This window comes from Phocoena sinus, chromosome 9, assembly GCF_008692025.1.
Source record: "Phocoena sinus isolate mPhoSin1 chromosome 9, mPhoSin1.pri, whole genome shotgun sequence".
Classification (NCBI taxonomy): Eukaryota; Metazoa; Chordata; class Mammalia; order Artiodactyla; family Phocoenidae; genus Phocoena; species Phocoena sinus.
Window position 1 is genome coordinate 3,375,463 of NC_045771.1, and position 25,558 is coordinate 3,401,020.

The 25,558-nt window shown below is 42.4% G+C and overlaps 1 protein-coding gene across 1 annotated transcript in view; it reads right to left on the reverse strand.

The window, feature by feature from the left end:
- Positions 1-25,558, reverse strand: part of DPP6 (dipeptidyl peptidase like 6) — a 776,249-nt gene that overhangs the window by 365,668 nt on the left and 385,023 nt on the right. The window contains exon 3 of the mRNA XM_032643847.1: positions 13,834-13,932. Within this exon, the coding sequence (XP_032499738.1) occupies positions 13,834-13,932 (99 nt within the window). The remainder of the gene's footprint in view (positions 1-13,833; positions 13,933-25,558) is intronic.

Below are 25,558 nucleotides of genomic sequence, written 5' to 3' on the forward strand. Positions count from 1 at the left end.
AAAATGTCAGATTAGAAACAAAAACACAAAAGTCAGTCCTAATAATAATTATCCGGCAACATTATTCTTGTGAGGTTTATCTGTTTGTTTCTTAGGCATTTGTCTTTGCAGATCACAACTGTCTTAAAGAAAGTATCTGGTGCCTGGAGGTGTTTGAATGGAGGCTGAGAAGCTAACAGAGAAAACAAGTCAAACAGCAAAAGGAAGCAAATAACCTGGTGGAGGAAGCAGAGCTCACACTCCACCTGGCTGCCCTGCGGAACCTGGTCGGGGGGCTGCTGATAACCCGGTCCCCCCATACCCAGCACTTCTGCTGTGACCTCCCAGGATGCCAGGGTCACATGAGACCAGCAGCAAGGGGGGTGATGCGTGCACTGGACGAGGCCACAGGCCACCTAGTGAGCTGGGTGATCCTGAGAGAGCCCAAGGGGAAAAGAAACTGCCCAGGGGACACTGTCTTGTGTTTCACAGACACGCCCAGACTCCCACTGTATGTAAGGATTCAACCTCACAATGACTCTATCAATGCTCTTGTATGTACTAAACAGACTTTCCACTGAACTCTGGGCAAGTTCTCAGAACCCTCAGAAGATATTTTCAGTGTAAGTCTGACAGAACCCTTAAAAAGACTAGTTCTGCTACTCGCGAGCTGTGTGACGCAGGGCAAGTGACTGAACCTCTCTGATCCTAGAGGGTACAGATCCTTATCTGTAACACTAGTGTTATTAGGAAGCATTCTGCTACATTGTCATTTCTGAGGTTTGTTCTATTTCCCCCTTACTTTTGGTGGGGATGAAAGCCCGTCTAAGGGTCTGACCTGGGAGAAATTAACAAAATGAAGTCACTTTTCGGTTCCTTGCTCTGCAAAGCGTAAAAGTCCCAGAACTCTGTCTTTACTTCGGAAAAACTCCTTAATTTGGCTTTTTGGCTGTTACTGAGGAAGGCTGACTGGCAACCGAGGCAGGAGCTCAGAGGGAGGGTTGCTGAGCACAGCTAAGTCATCTGCATAATGATGCTGCATAAACAAGTTGTTTGCTGTTTTCTCTGGAGATGTGAAGGAGCCCAGGATATTCAGAGAAGTAAAGCGTCTGAACACAGAAGAGAAGACTGTGACCCAAGAGACAGTCCCTGCTGGGACTGCAGGGTGTTGGGTCTGAAGCAGCAGATGTGAGGTTGGCCCTTAGGTTGGAAATCCAGACCTTTATAAAAGCCCGAAACCTGCTGAGCATTGAAAAAAAAAATCCAGATGCCATATCTGGACAAAACTCTAATTCAAAAAGATACATGCGCCCCTATGTTCATAGCAGCACTATTCACAATAGCCAAGACATAGAAACAACCTACAAGTCAATCGACAGATGAATGGATAAAGATGTGGTATATATACACAATAGAATATCAGCCATAAAAAAGAATGAAAAATGCCATTTGCAGCAACGTGGATGGACCTAGAGATTATCATACGAAGTGAAGTCAGACAGAGAAAGACAAATACCATATGATATCACTTATATGTGGAATCTAAAATATGACAAATGAACTTATCTAGGAAACAGAAATGGACTCACGGACATAGAGAACAGACTTGTGGTTGCCAAGGGCGGGGGCACAGGGGTGGGATGGATGGGGAGTTTAGGATTAGCAGATGCAAACTATTACATATAGGATGGATAAACAACAAGATCCTACTGTACAGCACAGGGAACTATATTAAATATCCTGGGATAAACTATAATGGAAAAGAATATAAAAAAGAATGTATATATGTGTATAACTGAGTCACTTTGCTGTGTAACAGAAACTAACATAATATTGTAAATCAGCTATACTTAAAAAAAAAAATCCAGCTGTCAACATGTCTATTCCTATAAACTCCCCCTATTTCTGCTCCAATAAGATATAAGAAGAGACAAGAAAAAAGGTGAATGCCATATCAACTGCTTGTAAGCCACCAGATATCAGAAGGATCTACCCCGGCACTCAGAGTGCCTCCTCCTGGAAGACCCCCAGCTTTGCAAGGACAGCACAGGACGCTGGCCATTTGGTTTGCCCAGGAGGCCCCCGAAACATTTAAACTGGGAACAGGAGATTCATGTTAACTTTGCAGGCAACTCTGATTCATGTGCCCAGCCCCTGCCGTGGGCATCTGTGCAGGGAAGTGAGGATGAGTTCACAGGTTCTGTGACGGAAGGGGCAGCAGCAAAGCAAGGCCACTGGGTTTGGGGAAGACCTCTAAGCAAGCGGCAAAAAGGAGGCACTGAAAATTCTCCGAGGCAGGGATGCCAAGGGGCCTTCAGAAGAGGGAGGGGCAACAGTCACCTCTAAGCTGCTCTACCTTCTGGGGTGTGAAAGTGTTCTCTTCCCTGACCCCCAACCCTGCCTAAAAGTCTGCCATTAAGCAGTTTTGTGTCCTTCAGTTTGGGAGAACAGAGGGAGTGAGTGTCCCTGCAGGGGACAAAGTGGAGACGAGAGAGGCTCATTGGCACGGGAGCCACAGCAGAGCACAGGACGGACAGTGAGGTGGGGGTCAGTCTGAGAAGAAGCCAGAAAACATAACAAAGTATTGAAAAGGCCACCAGACAAATGAACTCACCTGCAGAACAGAAGTAGAGGCACAGATGTAGAAAACAAGCTTATGGTCACCAGGGGGTAAGGGAGGGGAGGGACAAATTGGGAGACTGGGATTAACACATACACACTACTATATGTAAAACAGATAACTAATAAGGACCTACTGTACAGCACAGGGAACTCTACTCAATCCTCTGTAATGACCTATATGGGAAAAGAATCTAAACAAGGGTGTGTATATGTATACGTGTAACTGACTCACTTTGCTGTACACCTGAAACTAACACAACATCGTAAATCAACTATACTCCAATAAAAATTTTAAAAATAAAAAAATAATAAAAGAAAAGAAAAGGCCACCACTTTCTGTAGGACCTGGGTTCAAACAGTGCAGGTAAAGGACTTAGCACAGTTTCCGGCACATTTTGCATATAATCAATAAATGGCAAGGACAAAAATTATGAGGGGTGAACACGCCTAGTATCAGGAGCTGTCTCTAACACATCCATTAGTCTCCCTACTAAAGCAGGAAAATGGAATTGGATACATCTTTATCATTACACACGTATGTGTGATTTCTTACAATGCCAAGAGTCACCACAAATAAAGAACCTGGTTGTCCTTCAGTCAACCAGAAATTCATTTACCCAGAGTCTTTGTCCATGAATACTCGATCTGCCCGACCCCTGAGTCATTCATTCAGTCAAGTAATATTTACAGAAACTTTATCACATGCCAGACACTCTGCCCTATGAGCGAAATAGGTCACAACAACATGCTTACGGCCTTAAGAAGCTTGCTGTCAAGGGCAAGGCAGAGATGTAAACAAACACCTGAACACAAAATTAGATATGTCATGGGCACAGGGTTGATGGGTCATCAGGGATTACACTCATTTATGGAAGAGATCAAGTGATTCATTTTTTATTAAATAAGAAGGTGATCAATGTTTGAAAAGGTGTCAATGATAATTAATTAGCCTCTAGCAGGCTGATGTGGTTAAGGACTTGGTGGGATAATTTAATTGAAACAATAAATGAAAATGTCAGTGTTTGTGTGAGGGTCACTGCATTCAAGGATGCAGAGGCTCTAATTAATAGAACTTCCCGATTTGCTTTTAAGAGCATTCTAGACACAAAGGAATCTCACCCCTGGGCTCAACAGCTGCAGAAAGATTAGGACTTAGGTAACTTCACAGGCTCCCTTAATCTGGATGAAAGTAAAATAAAACAAAACTTGTGAGTCCTGGGCTGTGCACTGCGGGCGTGAAAGTACCCTTGACATTCCACTGTTGGGAGGACAACCTGCCCTGCACTCTGATCTAGTCTTGAAGGTGGATCTCCTGCAGTGACATGTGGTATCTCAGGGCACACCCTGAGTGATATGGGGCGGGATGCTCAGGAAAAGCCCTGACCAGCCTTGAAGCCCTGGAACAGCCATAGAACATTCTGAAAACTGTCTCTCCACCTCACTGAGGATGAAACACAACATGTCAATCTCACTTGAGATCTCTTTTCTCAAGAAAAAAAGTACATGGGTGCATGTGTGAGTGTGTGTGTGTGTTTTCCTAGATCCAAAAAAAAAGCCTGTCCCTTCGGAATGCAAACAAACAAAGTTGAAATGGGATTTCACTCTTCGCTCCTGCCAAGGGTCTGCATTCAATTCAACAAAGACAGAGGTTGTATCTGAATTCCCACAGAAGCGGCACTTACCAGCTGTAAAGTGGTGAAAAGATTCAGAACACGCCTCTCTTTGCTGGGAGAGTGTTGGCCCAGCTCAGCCTGCAGAGGGGCAACTCCTCAAACCAGGAATTACTACAAGCAGCAGGGCCTGGCCCCTCAGACAGAAGACCAAAAACGGTGAGTGTGATGTTCACATAGTGTCCATGCCCCTCGGAAAGGGAAGAACCAGGCTGGCCCCGCCTCTGCCCCAGACACTCCTTTAGCTGCTGGTGAAGCAGGTCCAGCCTTGCAGAGTGGAATGTGTTGCCAAGGCTGGGGACACTAAGACGATGCTCCAGGTGATGCTCTAATGGAAGTTTTACAGAGTTCTACCACAACCTGGCGGAGCGAGCAACTACTTCTCCTTGGGAAAAGCCAGAGAGAATTTATTTTGGATCAAGCCATAAAGAGTGAATGAGAGTTTCTGAAGCACAGAATTGTTGAATAAAAGCACTCTCTCACACATACACACACACACACACACACACACACACACACACACACACACACACACACACACAGGGAGAACAGACAAAGGCACTAAGTTACTGAACGTAGCTACTGTTCTCATTTGTTACACTGCTATTATTGCTTCTACTGCCCCGAGCACTAAATGATACCCTCTTTTGATTGTTTCCTGCCGGTAACTCCAACAGAAAACCTCGCAGGACAGTTAGCAGATAATCGTTTTAGCTCAGATACTGGAAATATGGGAGATGCACGAGGAAGAAGGCAGAAGGACGCAGAGAGGCAGCTGGGGAAGCGTCTTGGTCGGTGGATACGGGAGCTGTGGTGGGGGTGGGCTTTACTGCACTAAGACAGTCCGAGGCGTAACTGGCCTCACGCCAGACGACTGGGTTTCTCTCCTCCCGAGGAAAGGGGGAAACCTCGAAAACTACAACAAAAGCGAGAGAAAGTATTCAATAAATTGGTGCTTGACCCAAACATGTACTCTGTACATGTACATTTCATCTGTTTCTCAGGGGCTTTAATAAGACACGGTGATGCTCTTCGATGTGCATTTTATGTAATGACTTCAAATGATTACTATTATTATCTCCTTCCACACACCGAGCCACGTAAGAACATTTTCACTCTTTGAAACCTGTCCTTTCTGGGCATTCCTTTTCAGTGACTGCTGGCCGATAGGTACAGGCGGTGCCGAATAACCCCCAGGGAACTTTTTGACTCTCTGCAATTCTAAGACTTAATGGTTTTCATTGAAAAAATGTGGCCTTCGAAAACAGCAGAAATACCCAAACCATTTTAATCTCGAATTCCACCTCCATCTAACCCCCTGAGCTTTAGGAGAAAAAAAAAAAAACACCTATCTGGTTTTTCAGAATAACAACAGAGAAGAAGAGAAAGCAAATGTGGAAATCAAGCTGCTTTGAGCCCTGTGCACTATCTCCAATTTTATCTTCTAAAACATATACTTTTCCAGGATCAACCAGCCACCTGTTATTTTCCTACATTCAAAGGAAGCAATTTTCTCCAATTTTACAGTCTCCCTCACATAGCGTCCGAGAGACAGAGAGGGCTCTTTGCTCACAAGTGCCTGGATTAATGGAAGTAAGCATCAGCAGACAGAGTGGAGAGATTCAGGAGCCAGAGGCCACCGTGGGCTTTCACCACGTTCCACTGAAGCTGAGGAGAGAGCAGGCTGGGAGGCCAGGCCTGGCCTGGAGCTTGCAGACAAGCTAATCCAGCCCCGGGCCTGCCTGCATCCTGAAGACACTGGGCAGGGGAAAGCGGGTCCCGGAAGGGGGCAGGTGGCCTCGCCTTGCCCAGAGCACAGGGCATGGGGCTCATCAACCCGTTGCCAAATTTCAGTCCAGGCTGACTTCCCAGGAGAGAACCTGCAAAAGCAAATACTCTTCTCGAGAACGTGTGTTGCCCAGGAGTCTCCCCAGGTGCTATGGCATCAGACCACCTGTGCAGAGTGACTGATGTCATAGATACAGAGGAGACCATTTTTCTGTTGTTGGCAAGTGTGATGAAGGGAAAGCAAAAAGCCGTTTATATACAAATATCACGCCCTCTTTCTGGAATTCGCCTTCCCCCACTATAGTCTGAAACAGGGTTAGTAAGAGGGTAGTTGCCATATAAACTAGTCTGATTAGGGGAAACAAAACCGAAACATGGGTTAGACTGTACAAGAGACTTGCAGGAAATGTGCTCCTGGCGCAGGTAGGGGTTTGCAGCCGCCGAGGGGCCACTTCTCATTGCCGTGTCCTCCGCCTGCCAACGCAAAGTCAGCCGAGCACTAGCTCTCCTGCCTCGCCCTCTCCCAGGTCTTCTCTGAGGCCACCTCCTCAGCCCACTGCCCCTCCCCCAAGTGTAAGCAGCTCCTCAGCGATGCACGCTTTCCACTGGCCGGAGTCACGTCCAGTTCTCAATACTTAAAGAACGTTCCACCGGGTGACCTTTCATCGACCTCTGTTCTGAACTCTATCTGATCACAGAAGCTGACTCACATCCCTGGAGCGGTGGTCCTGGTTCACCAGGCTACCATCTCCGCGGCATCCTTGCTGCACGTCTTCCCGTCCCCTCCCTTTCTACGTGGCCAGCACATCCTGTTCATTTACCGTTGTTCATGGTGCCTTTTCACATCTGCCACTTTGTTTCCACTCACAGCCAAAACTTTCAGTCTCTGAAGACTGACCAAATTAAGGCACATTTATGTACTGAGAGCCTCTGAAGACATTAAAATGATCAAGGAAATATGTTTACGATATGTGTTATAAACTTTTCCCCATATAATAAATATAGTTAGCATTGTCCCACATATTATGTTATCTAAAAGGATAAATATGAAAATGTAATGGTGGTGATTTCTAGTTGATGGAATTACAGGGGATTTATTTTCATCCTTTAAAATAGCTTTCATCTCTTTTCTCATTTACTATAGTAAATACGTAATTCAGATATAATAAAAATATTTGATACGACAGTTAAGCCTAAGCTCTCACTGTGCCATTCCACTATTCTAAAATCTTCAGTTCCAACTCAACTCCTGTTTCTTTAAATTCTATCCCTTTCTCACTGGCTACCCTCCTCTCCCAAGAACCTGCCTAACTTGGTCCCACTTTCCCCTCTGGGCTCATCGATGGCTCTTCTCTCTAGCTGGACATTGTTCACAGATAGTCCACGTGGGCTCCTGCCCCAGGGCCTCTGTGGCTGCTGTTCCAGGCGGCCTGGAACGCCCTTCCCCAGAGAGCTTATCTGCACGATTCTCACATTCAGGTCTCTGCTTAAATCAACTTCATCAGAAAGGATTTCCAACCATTCTGTGTAAAATAGCATGTCCATAAGTTTCCTTATCTTTAAAAGTGGATTGTTTTTTTTTTCCTGCGGGCGGGAGAGGGGCACGCCACGTGGCTTGTGGGATCTTAGTTCCCCGACCAGGGACTGAACCCGGACCCTTGGCAGTGAAAGTGTGGAGTCCTAACCACTGGACTGCCAGGGAAGCCTCCAAAACTAGGTTAGGTAGCAAATGAGAAAATGTTCAAGAAGCGCCAACAGATGGCCACAGACCGGGTGCTTTGCTAGGTGCTGCGAACACATGGTAATTAAACAGAGGCAAATCCTATTCTTGTGGCGTATACATGGAAGGAAAGACAGGCGTTGAGTAAATAATTATATTTAATGTGTGTAATAAAAGGTAAAGTCCAGGATGCATCAGAGCCTGAATCTAGAAGAGCTAGGCAGCAGAGAAAAGGCGGCGGCGGGAGTGAGAATTATGGAGAGATCAAAGGAAAATGATAAACTGTAGGGGTGGTGCTGAGGAGGGATGAGAGTAGAATAGAGAAGAGGAGTGTTCTGGGCAGAAAGAACGTCCTGTGAGAACCACCCTGAGGGAAAAAGAAGACGGACTTCAGAAGCCATCAAAGAAGTTCAAGTCGGTCCAGAGCAAGAGAAAACTGGGGACACATGAGGGACAAGGCAGGAAAAGTAAGGGGACTGATCTCAGAGAGTTTGAGAAGCAGAGGGTGCCCAGGGCTGGGGCTGCACGCCTCTCCTGAGAGCAGTGGAAAGCCAGGGAAAGTTCTGTGACAGGAGATCGGGGGCGGGGAGATGAGTCCTGGACCCGTGAACTCGAAGTGTCCACAAGACATCCTGGTGGACATGTAAATCAGTCAGTGAGACACACACACACAACACACTCAGAAGAGCGTTTGAGCTGGAGCTGCAGAACTGAAACTCAGTGGCATATAGATAGTAACCAGAGTCATGGGACTGAATGAGTGTACAGAGGCTTGAGGATTTCAGACATCTAAAGGTGGAAACATAAAAACTCCACCCCTGTGAGTGACCCCTTCTGCTTGCACCAGAGCCATTACCTGAGGGTCCACTGAGGAGCATGGCTCCTGGTCCTGTCTGCTGCCACGCCTTTCTCCAGTCCTGTATCCTTTAGATGAACCAGCTGACAAATATGCCAATGGCAGTCAGGAGTGCCTGACTGAATCTAAGATGGGCTCTGAGTATTCTGAAGGCGGAGCTGGCAGAAGTTCTTGGTGGATTAGATATGAAGTACAAGGAAAAGAGCAAAGTAAACGATGACTTCAAGTCTTTCAGCCTGTTCTGCCAGAAGAACGAATTTCTCATCAGCCAAATTGGAAGAGGCTGTGCATAGAGCAGGTGGGTTTGGTTTTTTTCTGAGTGGGGAGGTAGGTCAAGAACTCAGATTTGGCGATACTAAAGTTAGGGTTGTAATGTCTATGAGACGCCTGAGAACTTCAGGAGAGAGGTCTGGTCTGGAGAATAAGTTAGGAGTCATTGGTAGGTGAATATTTTAAGCCATGAGACTAGATGAAAGCACAGAGGGAATGAGTGTAGATACCAAAAGGGGAGGATGAAGACTGAGTCCCGGGGCCACCAACATCAAAAGTCGGAGAGAAGAGCGAGAACCAGCACAGGAGTCTGAGAAGGAGCTGCCCATGAGGCAGAGATAAAACCAAGAGAAGGTGATGACCTACAAGTCAAGTGAGAAAGCTGGTGCAGGTAGAGGGAGTAATCAGTGGTGTCAAATGCTGCTGCTCATCAGATTAAGATGAGGTCTGAGACGTGACCATGGAGTTGAGCAACCTGGAGGTTACTGGTGACCTTGACAAGAGGAGAGTCAGGGAGCGCTGGGGGTGAAAGCCTAACTAGAGTGGGCTTGGCAAGAACTGGAGAAGAGTAATCTGAGATGTCACAGAGAGACACCTGTTTCAGGTTGCAGAGGAGAACAAGAAATTGGGCAGTGCTCGGTGGGGAAGGTGGAGTCACGCTAAGCTTTGCGTGTGTGTTTCGGTGAGGCAAATAAGAGCGTAACTGCCTGATGATGGGAATAATCTGACACAGAGATTTAAAAAATGAACATTTAGAGAAGAAAGGAGACATTTGCTACAATTATTCCTCAGGTAAGTGAAGCAAGTTCACCTCTTATTTTTGTAGATGGAGCACAGACAGGTCCTGTGGTTACAGGCTGGGGGAGGGGCAGAGCACATGGCAGGTGCAGATGGTGGTGGGTAAGGAGATATGATGGTGAGAGTATTCTTAAGCTTTCTTCTGGTCGTTTTAAATGAGAATTAGGATGGGAAGAAGGTTGCAGAAAATTAAGGAGAGAGGAGAAGGTTTGAAATGATCCATCATCTAGGAGTTGCAAAGAGGGAACAAGACAGCCCAGGAAGACTGGTCCATGGACATAAACGGACTTACGTGTCTGGAGTAACCAGAAGACCTCATCACAGCGGCTACCTCATATCACAGAATCCCAGCACAGCACATTAAAGGATCCAAAAGGTTGAGAAGTCCAATGTGGTCACTTATAAAAGACAGAAGAATTTACTCAACTAAGCAAATATGTGGCGAGACTACACCCTGGGCAATTTCAGGAAGTGTATGCCTCTTCCTTTGTAGGAGGGAGTTCAGAGTGAGCTCCGAGTGAGTTCAGATGTTGTCAGTTCTACTGCTCTACACACCTCATCTGACTTGACCCAGGGGTTGCAACAAATATGCGAGGGAAGTCTACAAGAGCTTTCGGACGTTAGAGAATTTGAAGACTGTTAAACCAATCATTTTCAGAAAAGGTAGATCAAAAAATCGTCTCTAGTAAAAATGGGTGAGGAGAAATTTAACTCCAACCCAATCCACTTTCTCCTGATAAATAAAGCATCTTAGTTCTAGACTATTAACTCCAATATTAAACCCAAGAAACATTTGTTAACTTTAGTGGTTAATGTGCACTAAAAGAGCCAAGTCTCTTTCTCTGTGGGGAATTACCCCATTTTTCTTGATCACTTGGATATTTTGTTAGTTCAACATAGGCACCATGAGAGTAAGGGAAACTAGAATAGAAAATTTAAGGAATGGCAACAATTCTGAAATACAACCTACAGCCTTGCTTAAAACACACAATGTAACCCGTGAGGTTGTGAGAGAAATTGGCTGGAGACAGGGGGCTTCGATTCTATACAATGTAGCCGTTCACAGAAACCAGAGAGACCTAGGTTCAAGTCTGAATTTTGTTACTTATTAACTGTGTGATGTTGATCAAGTCATTTAAACACCCTTGGCTCAGTTTCCTCAACCATAAAATGTGAATAATGGTCGTTGTGAGAATTAAATGATTTAATGTGTGCAAAGCACTTAGTAGAGAGCTTAAGATGTGGGAAACCCTCAGTAGTTGATGGTGATGATGATGGTGGTGATGATGGTGGTGGTGATGATGGTGATGATGGTGGTGATGATGGTGGTGATGATGGTGGTGATGATGATGGTGATGATGGTGGTGATGATGGTGGTGATGGTGATGATGATAATGATGTCATGATGGTGATGGTGATGATGATGTGATGATGATGATGGTGGTGATGATGATGGTGGTGGTGGTGATAGTGACAGTAAGGAAGAAGGGGAGGAGGCACAGACAGAGGAGGAAGAAGAGGAGAAGAATGAGGTTGCCGTAGTGATGAGTGATGATGGTGGTAGATGGTGGTGGTGGTGGTGTGTGGTGACTCCAAGTCTACCACAGGGAAACAGTTCCAGAGGCAAAAAAAATGCTTGCATTTTGGGGGTCCATGGGCAATCTGCCTGCTACATTGTAGACACTCAATAATCACTAATTGAATGAATTAATGTTCTGATAATTTCTGAAGCTCATCTCAGCTCCACAACATTTGATAATCCTATGAATGTATAGTAGTCTTTCTGTGGATCTTCACATTTAGACTTGTAATGTAAAAAGTGAATGAATTCTTTGTGGTATTTGTAAACATCCATTAGGAAGGCACAGTTAATCACCACAGTTATTTCATCCACTTTAAGCTATTACATCTTCAAGGAGCAGGAAGCAAGGGACTGATCAGGAAGAGGAATAAGTGAAAGAAAAGTTGGAGCGGGGCAGCTAAAAGGGCAGGGGAAACAGTTATGGTCCCTCACACTCTTGACAGTGCCTGGTCTCTGGGGAGGCCTGACCACCTGGCTAATTTGCAATAAAAGTTCACACTGTGCTTACACTTACAAAGGAAGAATTCACTTAAGAAAGCTCCTGCATACCAAAGTCACGTGTATTTGAAACACAGGTGGTCTTATGAATAGACTTAACCTGCTGAAACGGAGAGGCTGGGCATTTTCTGCTGGGCACAAGGCCACTTCTCAACTGCTTGTATTAACGCCCAACTTTGTGGCTATAACAAAATCTTGGCTGGCTTCCTCTGGCCAGAAAGCCAGCTCTATGCATCTGCAGTATAGATTAGCTCATGAGATACAAAAACACCTTTCAACAGTAATCAACACGGGTTCCTGCAGAAACTTAGGTGCCCCTGGGCCTCCAGATCTCTGCTTTTACACTTTTTACATTTTTTGCACAGGGAAAGCTGGTTTAGGCCAAGTCTGAGACCATGGGCACCCTAATATAAAGATCTCCCTATATTATTTTAGCACCTCATGGAGTCTTTGCAGGGCCCCCTCTGACCTGCTCTGAACCCTATACCTTTGAGACCAAGTTTATGCACCTTCGTTGAAACCCCTTCTCAGGACAATGAGGGCGTCACACGCTTCCTGCACCTCGCTCCCGGCTGCCTTTGCTCCTCCCCGTTTTGTGCCCAGAATGACTCTGTTCTCCTTAAGAAGAGAGCGATCACCTTTTATCCCCAAGGTCAGGCCCAGCGCACGATCCATGCTTACCTCCTTTCTCCGCAATATGGGTAAATGCAACCAGGAAGCAGAGGCTGAGTCCCCCTCAATACCAAAGGTAAAATTACTTCCTCAGTCAAATAACAAAGACCTTGGCTCAATCTATGCTTTGGATTTCCATGTGCCCCCCACTGGCATTCACAATATGCTGCTCTCATTTCTCCCCAATTCCATCTTATAAAATACATTCCCTCTGAGATTCAGCTACTTCTTTAATTTTTAAATAAGTGAATCTAAGGATCAGAAATTAATACCTAGGCCATAGTGAAGGACAAAGGAGAAGCTACTGTCCTAGTGGGAGACTAAAGGCAAAAAGTCAATGCTGGTTGATTTTCAAGAGTTTGTGAAGCATAAGAAGCATTTCAGAGGAGTCTGACAGCAAGAAAACGTAATCACACGGTGTCACTCAACAAAACAGTAGTGGAAAGAGCACAAAAGGGGAAGTGAGGAGACAGGCTTCCAGCCACAGCTGTGTCACTAACTAGCTCTGTGACCTCAGAAAATTCACTTAACCTCTCTGGGCCTCATTTACTATAGAAGCCAAGATGTGAACTAGATCTCTAGCATTCCACTACAAAGGTTCTTTGACCTGAGGATTAATTTTCAAGTGCATCCCACTGAGGCTAAGACTAAATGCAAACAATATCCATGGAGATAGCAGCAGAGGTTCTAGGACCAGACTACACGAGAGGGATGCAGCAAAGCCTGCAGAAGATGGGGAGCAGTCATTTACATCTTTCCTCCCAGGACTGCACCCTGAAAACTGTTTCAGACCCAACTACAGGAAATGGACTGTTTTGAACCAAAACATGCCTTTTAAACATACTGCCTTTTTCCACCAGTTCTATTTTGCTTTATTGTTTAAAAAAATCAGCCCAAAGAAGATTTCATCCAGATTAAAGTTCAAGAGGACAATTAATTTATCTGCATCGATGCACGAGGCGCCGCTCTTTCCTTCATTAGACAGCATTCTAGAAGAAACCTTTTAGTTCCTTTTGGCCCTTGTATCTAGTTGGAGTGAAAGCAAGAGGAGTACAAAAGGGAATAAAGAACATGGAGACAGGAGGAAGGTTCAGCTGTGTCTCTCCCCGTCTTGTTGCTTAGCAACACCTCACATCTCCATCTGAGAAATTATGATTCAGGGAGGCGACACGGAGGACCCATTTCCCATGAAGAAGCAGCCTGATTTTACCAGATGTGCATTTTCTTAGACTGATAATAAGATGCTGCTCACAGCAAGAGCTCTGAGGATCCACTTCTACAGCCAGAGAGAGAAGGCGAAAGGCAAACTACGACACCCAAACTCTCAAAAAGTGGCAGGGAGTGGGAAAGTGCTTTCTCACATGCACTCAGGACTCACCACTTATCCACTTAGCCTCGGGATCATGAATTTTGAAATCTTCACTGAAGAGATCTTCCACAGTCACCTTCTTCTTTTGAGACAGACTGTTATCTTCCGCTAGAAAAGAACGAAGCAAATGGTCAAAATTTTTGTTTTTTGGTAAAAAAAAAAAAGAGGAGTATAAAACATTCTGATTGCCATTCAGAAATAATATATATGGTAAGACATAATTTCTATAAGTCAGTGCTGAACAAAAGAATGTTTTCTGTTTTAGCTAAGCTATCAAAAACTATGGTAAGGGGGCTTCCCTGGTGGCACAGTGGTTGAGAGTCCGCCTGCCGATGAAGGGGACACGGGTTTGTGCCCCGGTCCGGGAGGATCCCACATGCCGCAGAGCGGCTGGGCCCGTGAGCCATGGCTGCTGGGCCTGCGTGTCCGGAGCCTGTGCTCCGCAACGGGAGAGGCCACAGCAGTGAGAGGCCCGCGTACCGCCAAAAAAAAAAAAAAAAAAAAAAAAAAAAAAAACCTATGGTAAGGGGAATCACGGTTCAGTAAAATGGCATCATTATGCCCCCTCTGCCTGCAAAACATGAATGATCGTATTTCTTAGATATGAAGGTAAATAGTTGTTTCAAAGCTGACTGATGAGCAATAAGGCGGGAATAGTCAAGAAAGGAAAGGATCTCAACTTGTTATGTAACCAGTCAGTCATTAAGCATTTATAACGCCAACTGCAGATAACATGTTGGATGCTGAAAATTCAAAGACAACTAACACATTCCTTAGGTATTTATTCTCCATGTGCCTCACTTGTTCCTGGCTGCCTTTAGGTTGGGGATTAGTTCTTCAAATAGAATCACGCCCCAAATTCTGTCTGCAAACTAATAGATTTTGCCCTCCCTTACCTGGATCACCATGCTTGGGAGTAAGCACCTGGGATAAGACTTGAACATCCATCCCAGGAGGCAATGTTTAGCTAAGGGGCCCAGCGGGGAGACTTTAGGAACCTGGCAGCTTTTATCCTGTTTCCTGAGGTTGAAGTGTCTGGGGTTTTAGATCTGCCTCAGAAGACGTTCTCTCCAGTGGCACAAAAATCCATTCATCTACTTTGAAAAGACAAAGGGCTGTCTGGGCATCTGACCTGTGAGACTAAGCAGATTAAACCCACAGAACAGGACACCAAACCACCTTCATTTCCTTTATAATAAGAAGAAACTCCTTATCTTAACCATTTCTGACGTACATCATTTACTAGAACGTTTATTTATGATCCCGCCCTCTTAAATAGAAGATGCCAGCTGTGGTACTCTTCCTGAAGATTCAGGTCCTCCTTTCTCCCGTTCTGTGTTGGGCTGCTGTGTGGGGCATCCTCAGTGCTAATCAAGGTGTGGAGGTCTGTGTGCCTCCTACGTGAGGTGGTTTCAGATCAGTATGCTTTTACATTTGGATGTTTGGTTGTTACATCTGTTTCTCGCCTCAATTTCTGGCTGTTGAGCCACCTTCACTTCTTGGGCTGTCACAATGCTTACCCTCAACAGTACCCTTTGCCTCTTTCAACTTCCTGTTTCAAAATCTGTGGCAGGTTGGGAAAACAAAAAGAATTTTTGTTATAGTACATAATGAAATAAGAATATAGAATCTCTGAATGAAATCTCCAAAGCTTCCTCTAGGGTTCTAGCATGTAGATTTTGTTACATCTCCTATGGTTTCTTTCTTTTGGCCTCCCTGGATGTGATAGATTACTGAAATTCTCAGAAACGTTGCACACTGATTTCTTGCATATCAAGTAGGATTAATGTGTGTAAAAGTCTTTCGAAATTTACAGAATGATAAGGTTCAAGGTGGCCTTCTTGTTAGACCTGATTATATGTGGAGCTCTCCCGGGGCTGATCAAAACATGTTAAAACCAAACCAAATTCTTTCCTCTAGGACCTTCCTATCTGCAATTGAAGCAGCCCCGAAAAAAGACACACCGCTTCAAACACAATGCATTTCAGTATGGAAGACAGACAATAAATGAAAATTTTAAAGATTACTAGACAACGGTCTAATAAAATTTATACTGTGGTCTAGTAATTAAGAAGTATACTTGCAACTAGTCAATAAGTAAGTGCACAGTGCAGTGATTACAGACAACAATACTATATTATAAACATCAAACTTGCTAAGAGACTAGATCTTAATTATTCCTACCAAAGAAAAGATAATTATGTGACCTTATAGAGGGTGCTAGCTAACCCTACAAAGGCACTCATATTGTAATATATAAATCAACACGTTGTACACTTAAACTTACACAATGTTATATGTCAAATATATTTCAATTAAAATACAATAAATAAAATTTAAAAAGAACAAAGAATAAAAATTTCAGTGACACTCAAGTATATGGTCAGAAAATAATCATATTAAAACTTAAATTGTATCTAAGTAAACACCATTATTCAGGGATGATTCTAGCTCCACATTTTGGTTATCCACATGTCTAATAAGAAAAGAATGAGAGACTGTCATTTCAACAAACTTTGGGTAAACTATGAAAAGCCAATTTATTCACTTTATAAAAAATTTTCTTTTCACAAATGACTAGGAATTCATCCAAAAATATATATATTTGGGTTTTTTTTGGCTGCGCCGCGTGGCACATGGAACAGCCCTGACCAGGGATCGAATCCGTGTCCCCTGCATTGGAAGCGTGGCTTCTTAACCACTGCGCCACCAGGGAAGTCCAAAAATGTGTTTTATTTTTAAAAAACTATTACTTCCTCTGTTTTTAAAACATACTTTAAAATCTTACACAGCTTAAGTAGGGACAGCTTGTAATGGCGGCATTATGATATACACTATACAAACTGCTCCGCCCACGCCAGGACACTTGATTGTGTCAATATCAGCTCTGCCTCCTCAAAACCATCACCGCTGGCCTCTCTGGACCTTGATGGCTTGCTCACATGGCCAAGTGCTATCTGAGTTACTGACTTACAGCCTGATGAATTCCAAAAACCCTTTGAGGTGATGACAAGCACGAGTGACTGCCATGTTCAGGAGTCATGCTGAGCCCTGAAGAATCACAAATGAAACACCTTATAAGCTGACCTTAAGAATCTCACAGAGCAATGGAACCAAGGCTGAAAGAATGACCACACTGTAGCAGTGACAGGGCTGAGGGCATCAGGACCTGGCGTGCTAATATTTAAGGAGACTGCAGAATAAAAAGTAGGGGGAATTCCAGAAAGAATTCTTTGAGAAAAGAACCCCCTAGCCAAGATAAAAGAGATAAAAGAAAAACATTGAAGCTAGGAGGATTGCAAGGGCATGAAGGCATTGGTGAATGCAGTATTTTCAGGAAATTGTGAGCATGTCGACATTGGCACAGTAGAAAGTGCGAGTTGAAAATGTCTCGAGATAAAGGTAGATTCTCTCATTATATCTGATATTCTGAAATTCCATTAGAAAGTGTGTGCTTGTGGATCTTCTTTAAACAACCTGCTTCCCAGTCAGTAGTATTTTCAGTCTAAGAACTACTTTCTCTGGATCAGGAATATTACCGGTAACTGTCTCAGTCAACATTACCGCTCCATCCTTCCAGACCCCACTGGACCTGCACAGGAGCTTTTAGGTCCAGCCTCCACACTCCTAGCTTTTTCTTTCACGTCTTTGGCATTTTTATGTCTTTGGGAGCATTTGCATGATTTCTTCAGCTCCATCTTCCACTTTATGAATTAGCATGATTTCTTCAGCTCCGTCTTCCACTTTATCTACTTGCATGTTTTCTTCAGCTCCATTTTCCACTTTATTTTTTCTCTAGTGTGTCTGTTTCATTTCACTACTGAGTTTTAAATAATTATATTTTAATTTCTAATATTCCTAATTAGCTCTTTCTCAAGATCATCGACTCTTACAGTTGCAAGCTCTTTTATCACATCGATCATTAAAAAAAAAAAAACCATAAAGTGTCATTTTCTGTTTTCCCTAGCTGATTTATATTTCTTTGGAGTTAAGTTCTTATATGTGTTAAGCTGGTGTGCTGCTTTTAGGGGATGGTTTCTGTGGGTCCTTTGATCTTAGTTGTGAGGTTCTCTCCTGCAAGTGTCCTGGTGGTGTGGTCACAAGAATGTCCTGGGCAGTCAGAGGGTCCATCCGGGTAATGGCTCTCACCAGGCCTGTGTGGCCATTTGGGCTGGAGCCCTTTCAGAGATTCAAGAACCTCTGAAAATAAATGCCATTTTAAGGCAGGGGCCACTTGTCCAGCCTCTGGCCTCCATAGACACCGGTATCCTATCCCCTACTGTTGGGCCTGACTTCAGCCTCTGTTCCTTTAGGGCAGCAGGGATTTGGCCTTACTTGCTGCTGTAGGTTTTTACCTGGTCCTTCTTCTAAGAATACTTTTCTATTCTAGGTATAGGAAGAACTCCCTTTCTGGTTTTTGACTGCAGCTATGTTTTTGCTATATATCTTCTCTCATTTCTAAACGCTTGAAATGAAAAGGAAAAACTTCTGTGCTCAACCTGTCACCTTTAAATGAAAATCAATATACACATGGAGATATAAGAAGTGGCCAGTGGCTCTTAGAGTTTGGACTTTATCCTGAAGAAAATTTGGGGATGATTGAAAAGTGAAGTTTCCTTCAGTCCTGTAGTCAGATAACCACACGGCACTTGTAATTAACTTGGCACCTTGGTTAGCTCACTGGCATGCAAAGGTCTGTTATAATCTGTAGTGATGTAGTTGTTCTTTGTGTAGGTCAGTATATAATGCAAGGCTCCTTTCCATTCCTGATGCTTGTTAAATAGCTAAATAGTACAATTATTGGACAACATTCTGGAACCTCTTCTCCAGAGATTTTTAATATTAGAAACAAATCCTTTGACCCTAAAGCAGGTTAATCTGACGCATAATCCTCCCAGGTGTTTTCAATCACTGCTAGTGGTGGTGGGGGGTTAGCTACTGACAAACCCAATGTGATAACAGAGAAAACCTACCCAGATTAGTCAGAAGTCTCTTGTAAACTCTGCTTTTGTTAGAAATTGGAATAACTGACAACTCTAAAATGTTCTGCAGCCTTTGGAGGATTCTGAGAGTTATTACCTCTCGATCCTACAAGAAGGAGGACGAAGGAACACCATTTTATGGAAGGTAAACCTGAGCTCCTGAGAGGCTGAGTGGCTTCTCCAAAGATTCATGGTAAGGCAGTAAAGCTAACATTAACCACATTTGCAGAACTTAAATATTGACATTATTCACAGAATCTGGCTTGTTCACAACCTATTCCAGAACTGGGATGCTAATAAAATCACAAAATGCAGGTAATGTTAATGATGATCCTGATAAAACACTATGTTTCCAGGTAAAAAAGTTTTCTGTAAATAAAGAAAAGGTTGGAAAAAAACATTTTAAGGCATACATTTCCTTAATTAGAAAAAACTTAGCCACCAAAGCAGATTAACAAGGAACTCATACTATCAATGTAATGACTGGCACATAGCAAGTGGTCACCCTGCTACGAGTAGTTTGGCTGTACTAAGTGCTTTCAAAACTCGAAGGGGACAAGGACAGTGTGGGTGCGTCAGAAGTAGCTCCACAGAGAGACAGACCCCAACCTGAGACTCAGAGTAAAACTACTCTTACATTTAGAATAAGTCACTGGGAAACTTGCATGTTATTTCTATAGAAGTTGATAATATTTGTATGTTTCCATACAAACACCTACAGAAGAACATGTGGAAATCGATTTTTCATTTTTCAGTGTTTGCACTGTTAGTTCACAAGTTCCAATGACAAAGCATTTGCTGAAAAGCAAATCACTGCAGCCTGTTCCACTGACGACTATCCTAACACAGAGAGCTGCGCATTAAGAGGAAAACGCTCAGTGAAAACACAGGAAACATTTCCCTTCACTCTGCCCGCATGTGAGCTGAATGAGTGCACTATGTCAGATATGGTTAGAGGCTGGGCCCAATACTTCCAGTTAGATTTCTTTTTCTTTCTTTCTTTCTTTCTTAAATAAAAGAAGTTCAGTCAATAATAATGTCTGCTATAGATACTACTCATATTTCCTTGGTAGGTAGATTCTTATCACAATGAAAGAATAAATTTAGTTACGCTACACTACCAACAGCTTAGGAACAATGACACTTAAACCAGGTAACATGCCTACAAATCATGATACGAATTTGGGAATTTTTCACCTAATCCTGAGTTAACCTGTCCAGATCATTTACCACGTGAATCCTTAGGCCAGGACTGAGAAGGAAACATCTCATACACAGACAGAAATCCTAGAGACAGTAGGAAGCAGCAGCCACTGAGTCAAGGGAGCACTCTCTCCCTTTACAAATAGTGAGATTTACTCCAAATTACAGCAAAATACAATTCTCTGGAGAAATCTCTCTGGAAAAGTCCACTCCCGAATGTAAGAAACTAAGTACCTATGGTTGGGTTAAGAACTGTATTAAAAAGAGAGCTGCCATCTGATCCAGCAATCCCACTCCTGGACATACGCCCAGATAAAACTCTAATCTGTAAAAACAGATGCACGTCAACGTTCATTGCTGCACTCTGTACAACAGCCGAGACATGGAAACAACGTAAATGTCCACCGACAGATGAATGGATAAAGACGTGGTATACATATATACAGTGGAGTACTACTCAGCCATGAAAAGAAATGAAATAATACCATTTGCAGCAACACGGATGGGACTAGAGATTATCATATTGAGTAAAGTAAGTCAGACAGAGAAAGAAAAATACCGTATGATATCACTTATATGTGGAATCTAAAAAGAATGATACAAATACTTATTTACAAAACAGAAACAGACTCACAAACGTAGAGAACAGACTTGTGGTTGCCACGGGGGAAGGGAGTGAGGGAGGGATGGATTGGGAGTTTTGGATTAGCAGATGCAAACTATTATATACAGAACGGATAAACAACAAGGTGCTACTGTATAGCACAGGGAACTATCGATATATTCAATATCCTGTGATAAACCATAATGGAAAAGAAAATGAAAAAGAATGTATATATATATATATGTAAATTGAGTCACGTTGCTGTACAGCAGAAATTAACACAACACTGTAAGTCAACTGGGCATCAATAAAATTAAAAAAAAAGAATTACATTAAACCACATTGTCAGGAGTGACGGTGGAGGAGCTACAAGAAAACCCACAGTCAAGGCTGCTTTTAGGAGGTACTTCTCTTTGACTCATCCAGACGAAGTTGATCGTGCTTTCCCTTCTGCTCCCAGGAGTCAGCATGGAACTGATTATTTCCTTTCAAGTCTACTTTCCATACTAGCTTGATTGTTCCCCTTTTCTTTTTAAGACAAAAATTGTGTCTTCCTCATCCCTGTAAGGAGCCTGGCACATACACACGTTCAGCTAATTTCTGTTAAATGAGCATTTTTAAAATCTACATCTTTGCTTTCACTTTTTGCTTATTTTTTGTAATAAAGTCTTTTCATTACTGAAATATATTATTTATGGTTATAACTCAAATTTATATCTACAAAGAGTCCCACAGATATTGATCTATCTTAAAGGCTTTTTCTTACAAGTTCACATACCTTCTGAAGCATCTAAGGAAGCTCATAGCATAATACCGAAATTAGTCATATTGTACATTTTACTCAAATGCTAGAAACCAAGTTATCAGCATTATTCAACACACCCTATAAATTAAGAAGTTCTAGATGTCGTGCTTCTTTTTAAGCTTCTCAATCAAAAACATCAAAGATATTCATCTCTTCTTTATGCCCTTACCTTATTCTTTTAGATCTAGGAAATAGATTAAAACCTTAAAATACATTTATCTGCCTGTTTCCTTTAGTGAGCTATAACCATTGGACTTCACATAATAAAATGCACAAAGGTTGATATGTTTACCTAATCTTCTCCTTTTTTGGACATTTTTATTAAGATAAAATTTACACACTATATAATTCACCCATCAGAAGTGTACAACTCAATGGTTTCAGTATGTTCAATAGACTTGTGCAACTACCACTGTGATCTAAGTCTAGAATGTTTTCAGTATTCCCCCTTCCGAAGACTCCATAATCATTAGCAGTCACTCTCCATTCCCACCCCTTTCTTCCCAGGCCTAAGCAATGAAAAATTTATTTTCTGTATCTATACGTTTGGCTAGTATGGGTAACTCACATAGGATTGTACAATATCTTGATCTTTTGTGATTGGCATATTTCACTTATCATAATATTTTCAAGTTTCATCCATGTAATAGTACGTAATAATATGTATCAGCACTTTACTCCTTTTTATGGATGAATAATACTCCAAAGCTAATGGCGTTGAGCATCTTTTCATGTGCTTATTGGCTATTTCTCTATCTTCTTTGTCTCCCCTTATCCAGATTGTAAAAGATGCAAAAGTTGAGAAATTCACTACTAGGAGAGGAAAAGCAGTAGATGTGGCACAACAAGCTTTTGCCAGTATGTCTGAAAGATCAAAAGCTCAGGGTATGCAGACACACGAAAAGCTCTTTGAAACCTAAGTGTGTAACTCATAGATCTCCTCAGCCATCTCAGCAGAAGCCAGACATAGAGAAGGGAGTATCTAGGAAAATCCTGTGGAGGAGTCTTGTCTAATGGAATGGACCCCCATGACATACATAGGAGACCCACAGGTTCTTAAGAATTCTATACCTGCAGTAGCATTGCCAGCTCGGACTGAAAAGGACAGAGAGACTATGAAATAAAAGAAGGGTGTCAGACTTCCAAAATCCTCAGACGGGAAACGTGCTGATAAAATTACTCAGCTACAAACTCATGCTACCTTTCATGAAGAAGAAGAATGATCTCCAGAGGGCAGAGCTGAAAGCCTCAGAGCATTATTCCCAGGCCTTTAAAACTAAAGGAGTTTGCCCAATTGGATTTAGAAATGGTTTGGAACTGGTTACCCCTTTTTTCCCTTCAATTTTCCCCTTTTTTGAACAGAAATGCCTATAACTGTTATCCTATGCCTGTCTCACCACTGTATTCAGAAGAAGACACTTATTTCTTTCGTTTCACAGATTCACGATAGTGATGAATTTTGCCCCAGGATGGAGCACACCCAGTCTTACCCATAACTCATCTAGATGATTTACATGGTGATATTTGGAACTGCTGAGCTGATGAGATTTTGGGCTTTGAACCGATGCTGTAATAGTTTGAGGCTTCTGGGGGCCTTAGGATGGAGTGAATGTACTTTGTATGTGGGATGGATGTAAATCTTTGAGGTCAGACTGTGTAGACAAGGTAATGCCAAGCAAAGTTGTTCTTATGTACTGGTGTTATGGACTGAATTGTTTCCTCTCTCCCCAGTTCATATGTTGAAGCCTTAAATCCCAATGTGACTGTACTTGGAGACAGAACCTTAAAGGTTGCAGTTAAATGAGATCATAAAGGTGGGGCCCTAATCCAACAGAACTGATATCCTTGTAAAAAGAGAGGAATAGAGACGGAGCTCTCTCTTTCTTTCTCTCTCTCTCTCTGTGCATTCAGGCAGAGAAAAAGCAATGGAGACACAGTGACAAGATGCCATCTGCCAGAGAGGAAGAGAGGTCTCACTAGGAACCAACCCTGCTAGCCCTTAACCTTGAGCTTAAAGACTCGAGAACTGTGAGAAAATAAATTTCTGTTGTTTGAATGCAGTCTGTGGCTTTGTTATGCCAGCCCAAGCAGAATAATACAACTGGTATTTTCAAAATTTCAATTTGCAAACATTTGTTGTTAGTACACGGAAACACAATTAATATTTGAATATAGACCTGTATTCGGTAACCTTTCCAAACCTACTTACACATTTTATTAGCATTATCTATATGGGTGTTCATTTTGTCTGCAATAAAGATAGTTTTACTTCATTTCAAGTAGAAACAATCCATTAGAATTGCTAAGAAAACAGGTTTGTTTAAGAAAGGCAAGGTCCAAATAAGAATAAACTAGTTGCAGCTATTGATGGATTTTAAGAAACAAGAGTCTATTTGACCTGAAGGCCTCCAGACAAACTGTTTAGTGATATAGAACTACAATTTCTCTCTCCCTATGGTTTTATCTGCATTGTCAGGTTTTACAAGAGAAATATATGTCTAAGCAAAAAATTGTGAATGTTTTAAATAAATTTTCCTATTTATTTGGAATAACTTCTCGTTTTTATTTTTTATAGGTTCCTTAGGTGATTATCCATAGGCTTTGTAGTAAATGGTAAAGCTGTAATCTATTCTTAATACTTAGATAAATTTCATTTTTTTTTTCAATGTAAAAGCAAAATGCTGGGCTTCCCTGGTGGCGCAGTGGTTGAGAGTCCGCCTGCCGATGCAGGGGACACGGGTTTCATGCCCCGGTCCGGGAAGATCCCACGTGCCGGGGAGCAGCTGGGCCCGTGAGCCATGGCCACTGAGCCTGTGCATCCGGAACCCGTGCTCCGCAACGGGAGAGGCCACAACAGTGAGAGGCCTGTGTGCCGCAAAAAAAAAAAAAAAAAAAAAAAAAAAAGCAAAATGCTTTTGCATTTGTTTTAAAGATCTGTGGTTTTTTTTTTGTTTGTTTGTTTTTGTTTTTTTTTAGTTGAAGGATAGTTGATTTACAACGTTGTGTTAGAATTTTCCATTTTAAAATCAACTGATTGTTTCGGGGGAGATTTTATTAAGTGGAAAGTTGTAAATGTCACCCAGAGCTGAGAGAAAGAGCTGTAGCCACCGTGTTGGGATACAGGAGAAGACGCGTAGGCACCAGCTTCTCCCTCTTGTCTAGTGAGAAGCCAGGAGGCTCCATTCAAGATCAGCAGAACAAGAAATGTAAGTTTAAAGAAAGTCTCACGTGAACTTATGAAAGAGATCTCCAGAGGAACGAAAAATAACCTGATAGGTTCTACAACCCAGAGTGAAGAAAAGGAAGTGGGAGGAAATGTAAGTGAACTAAATGTTCTACTTTGATGGGAAGTACTCTGTGAATACTGATATACGAGCATAGCATTAAGGATGACAGGAATAAATGCCAGAAGAACCAAACTCAGAAATGGTCAAAAGTAATGATATCTAGGGACTGGTTGTAGAACGGATAATATGAGAAAACTATTACTATAATTTAATTTAGATTGTTAGTATCTTTTTCACTGTTTATTCTTTAGTTTATCTATATCATTGGGGCAATAAATATTTATAAAGTTGTATTCTGATCATAAGCATACACTCACACCCAAATATATTATTTGGGCAATAAATATGTATAAAGTTATATTCTGATCATAAGCATATACACTCACACCCAAATTTATTGTCTAGGTATGTGTCTTCACGATGCACCAATGCCAAGGTCAGCTAACTTAGTCTTCCCCAAGCACAGTGTGCTACGTGAACAAGGTGTGCAGATCCCAACAGAGAAGTGGGCGGGGCAACTCTTTACCTGGTGCCTGCAAGAGCAGGCATGTCCATCTCAAAATATCGGTGTCACAATAGCAAATATCCTATACACATTTAACGGATGATTTAGTTTCGAGAACCATTATCATTTGTCATACAAAATGTCCACTTTTTAATTTGAATTTTATTAGCTTTGTTGATTGATCTGTATTTAACTTGGCTCTTGCTGTTAAGTTTATATGAATTGTAAGTGGAGTCTGTATCTGCTTAGTGCCTGTAAGTAAAATAATAAAAAGAAATAAGTCAACGTGGGAGATAGATACTGTCTTTTCCTCTCAAATTTTTAAAAACACAAGTATACACCTTAATG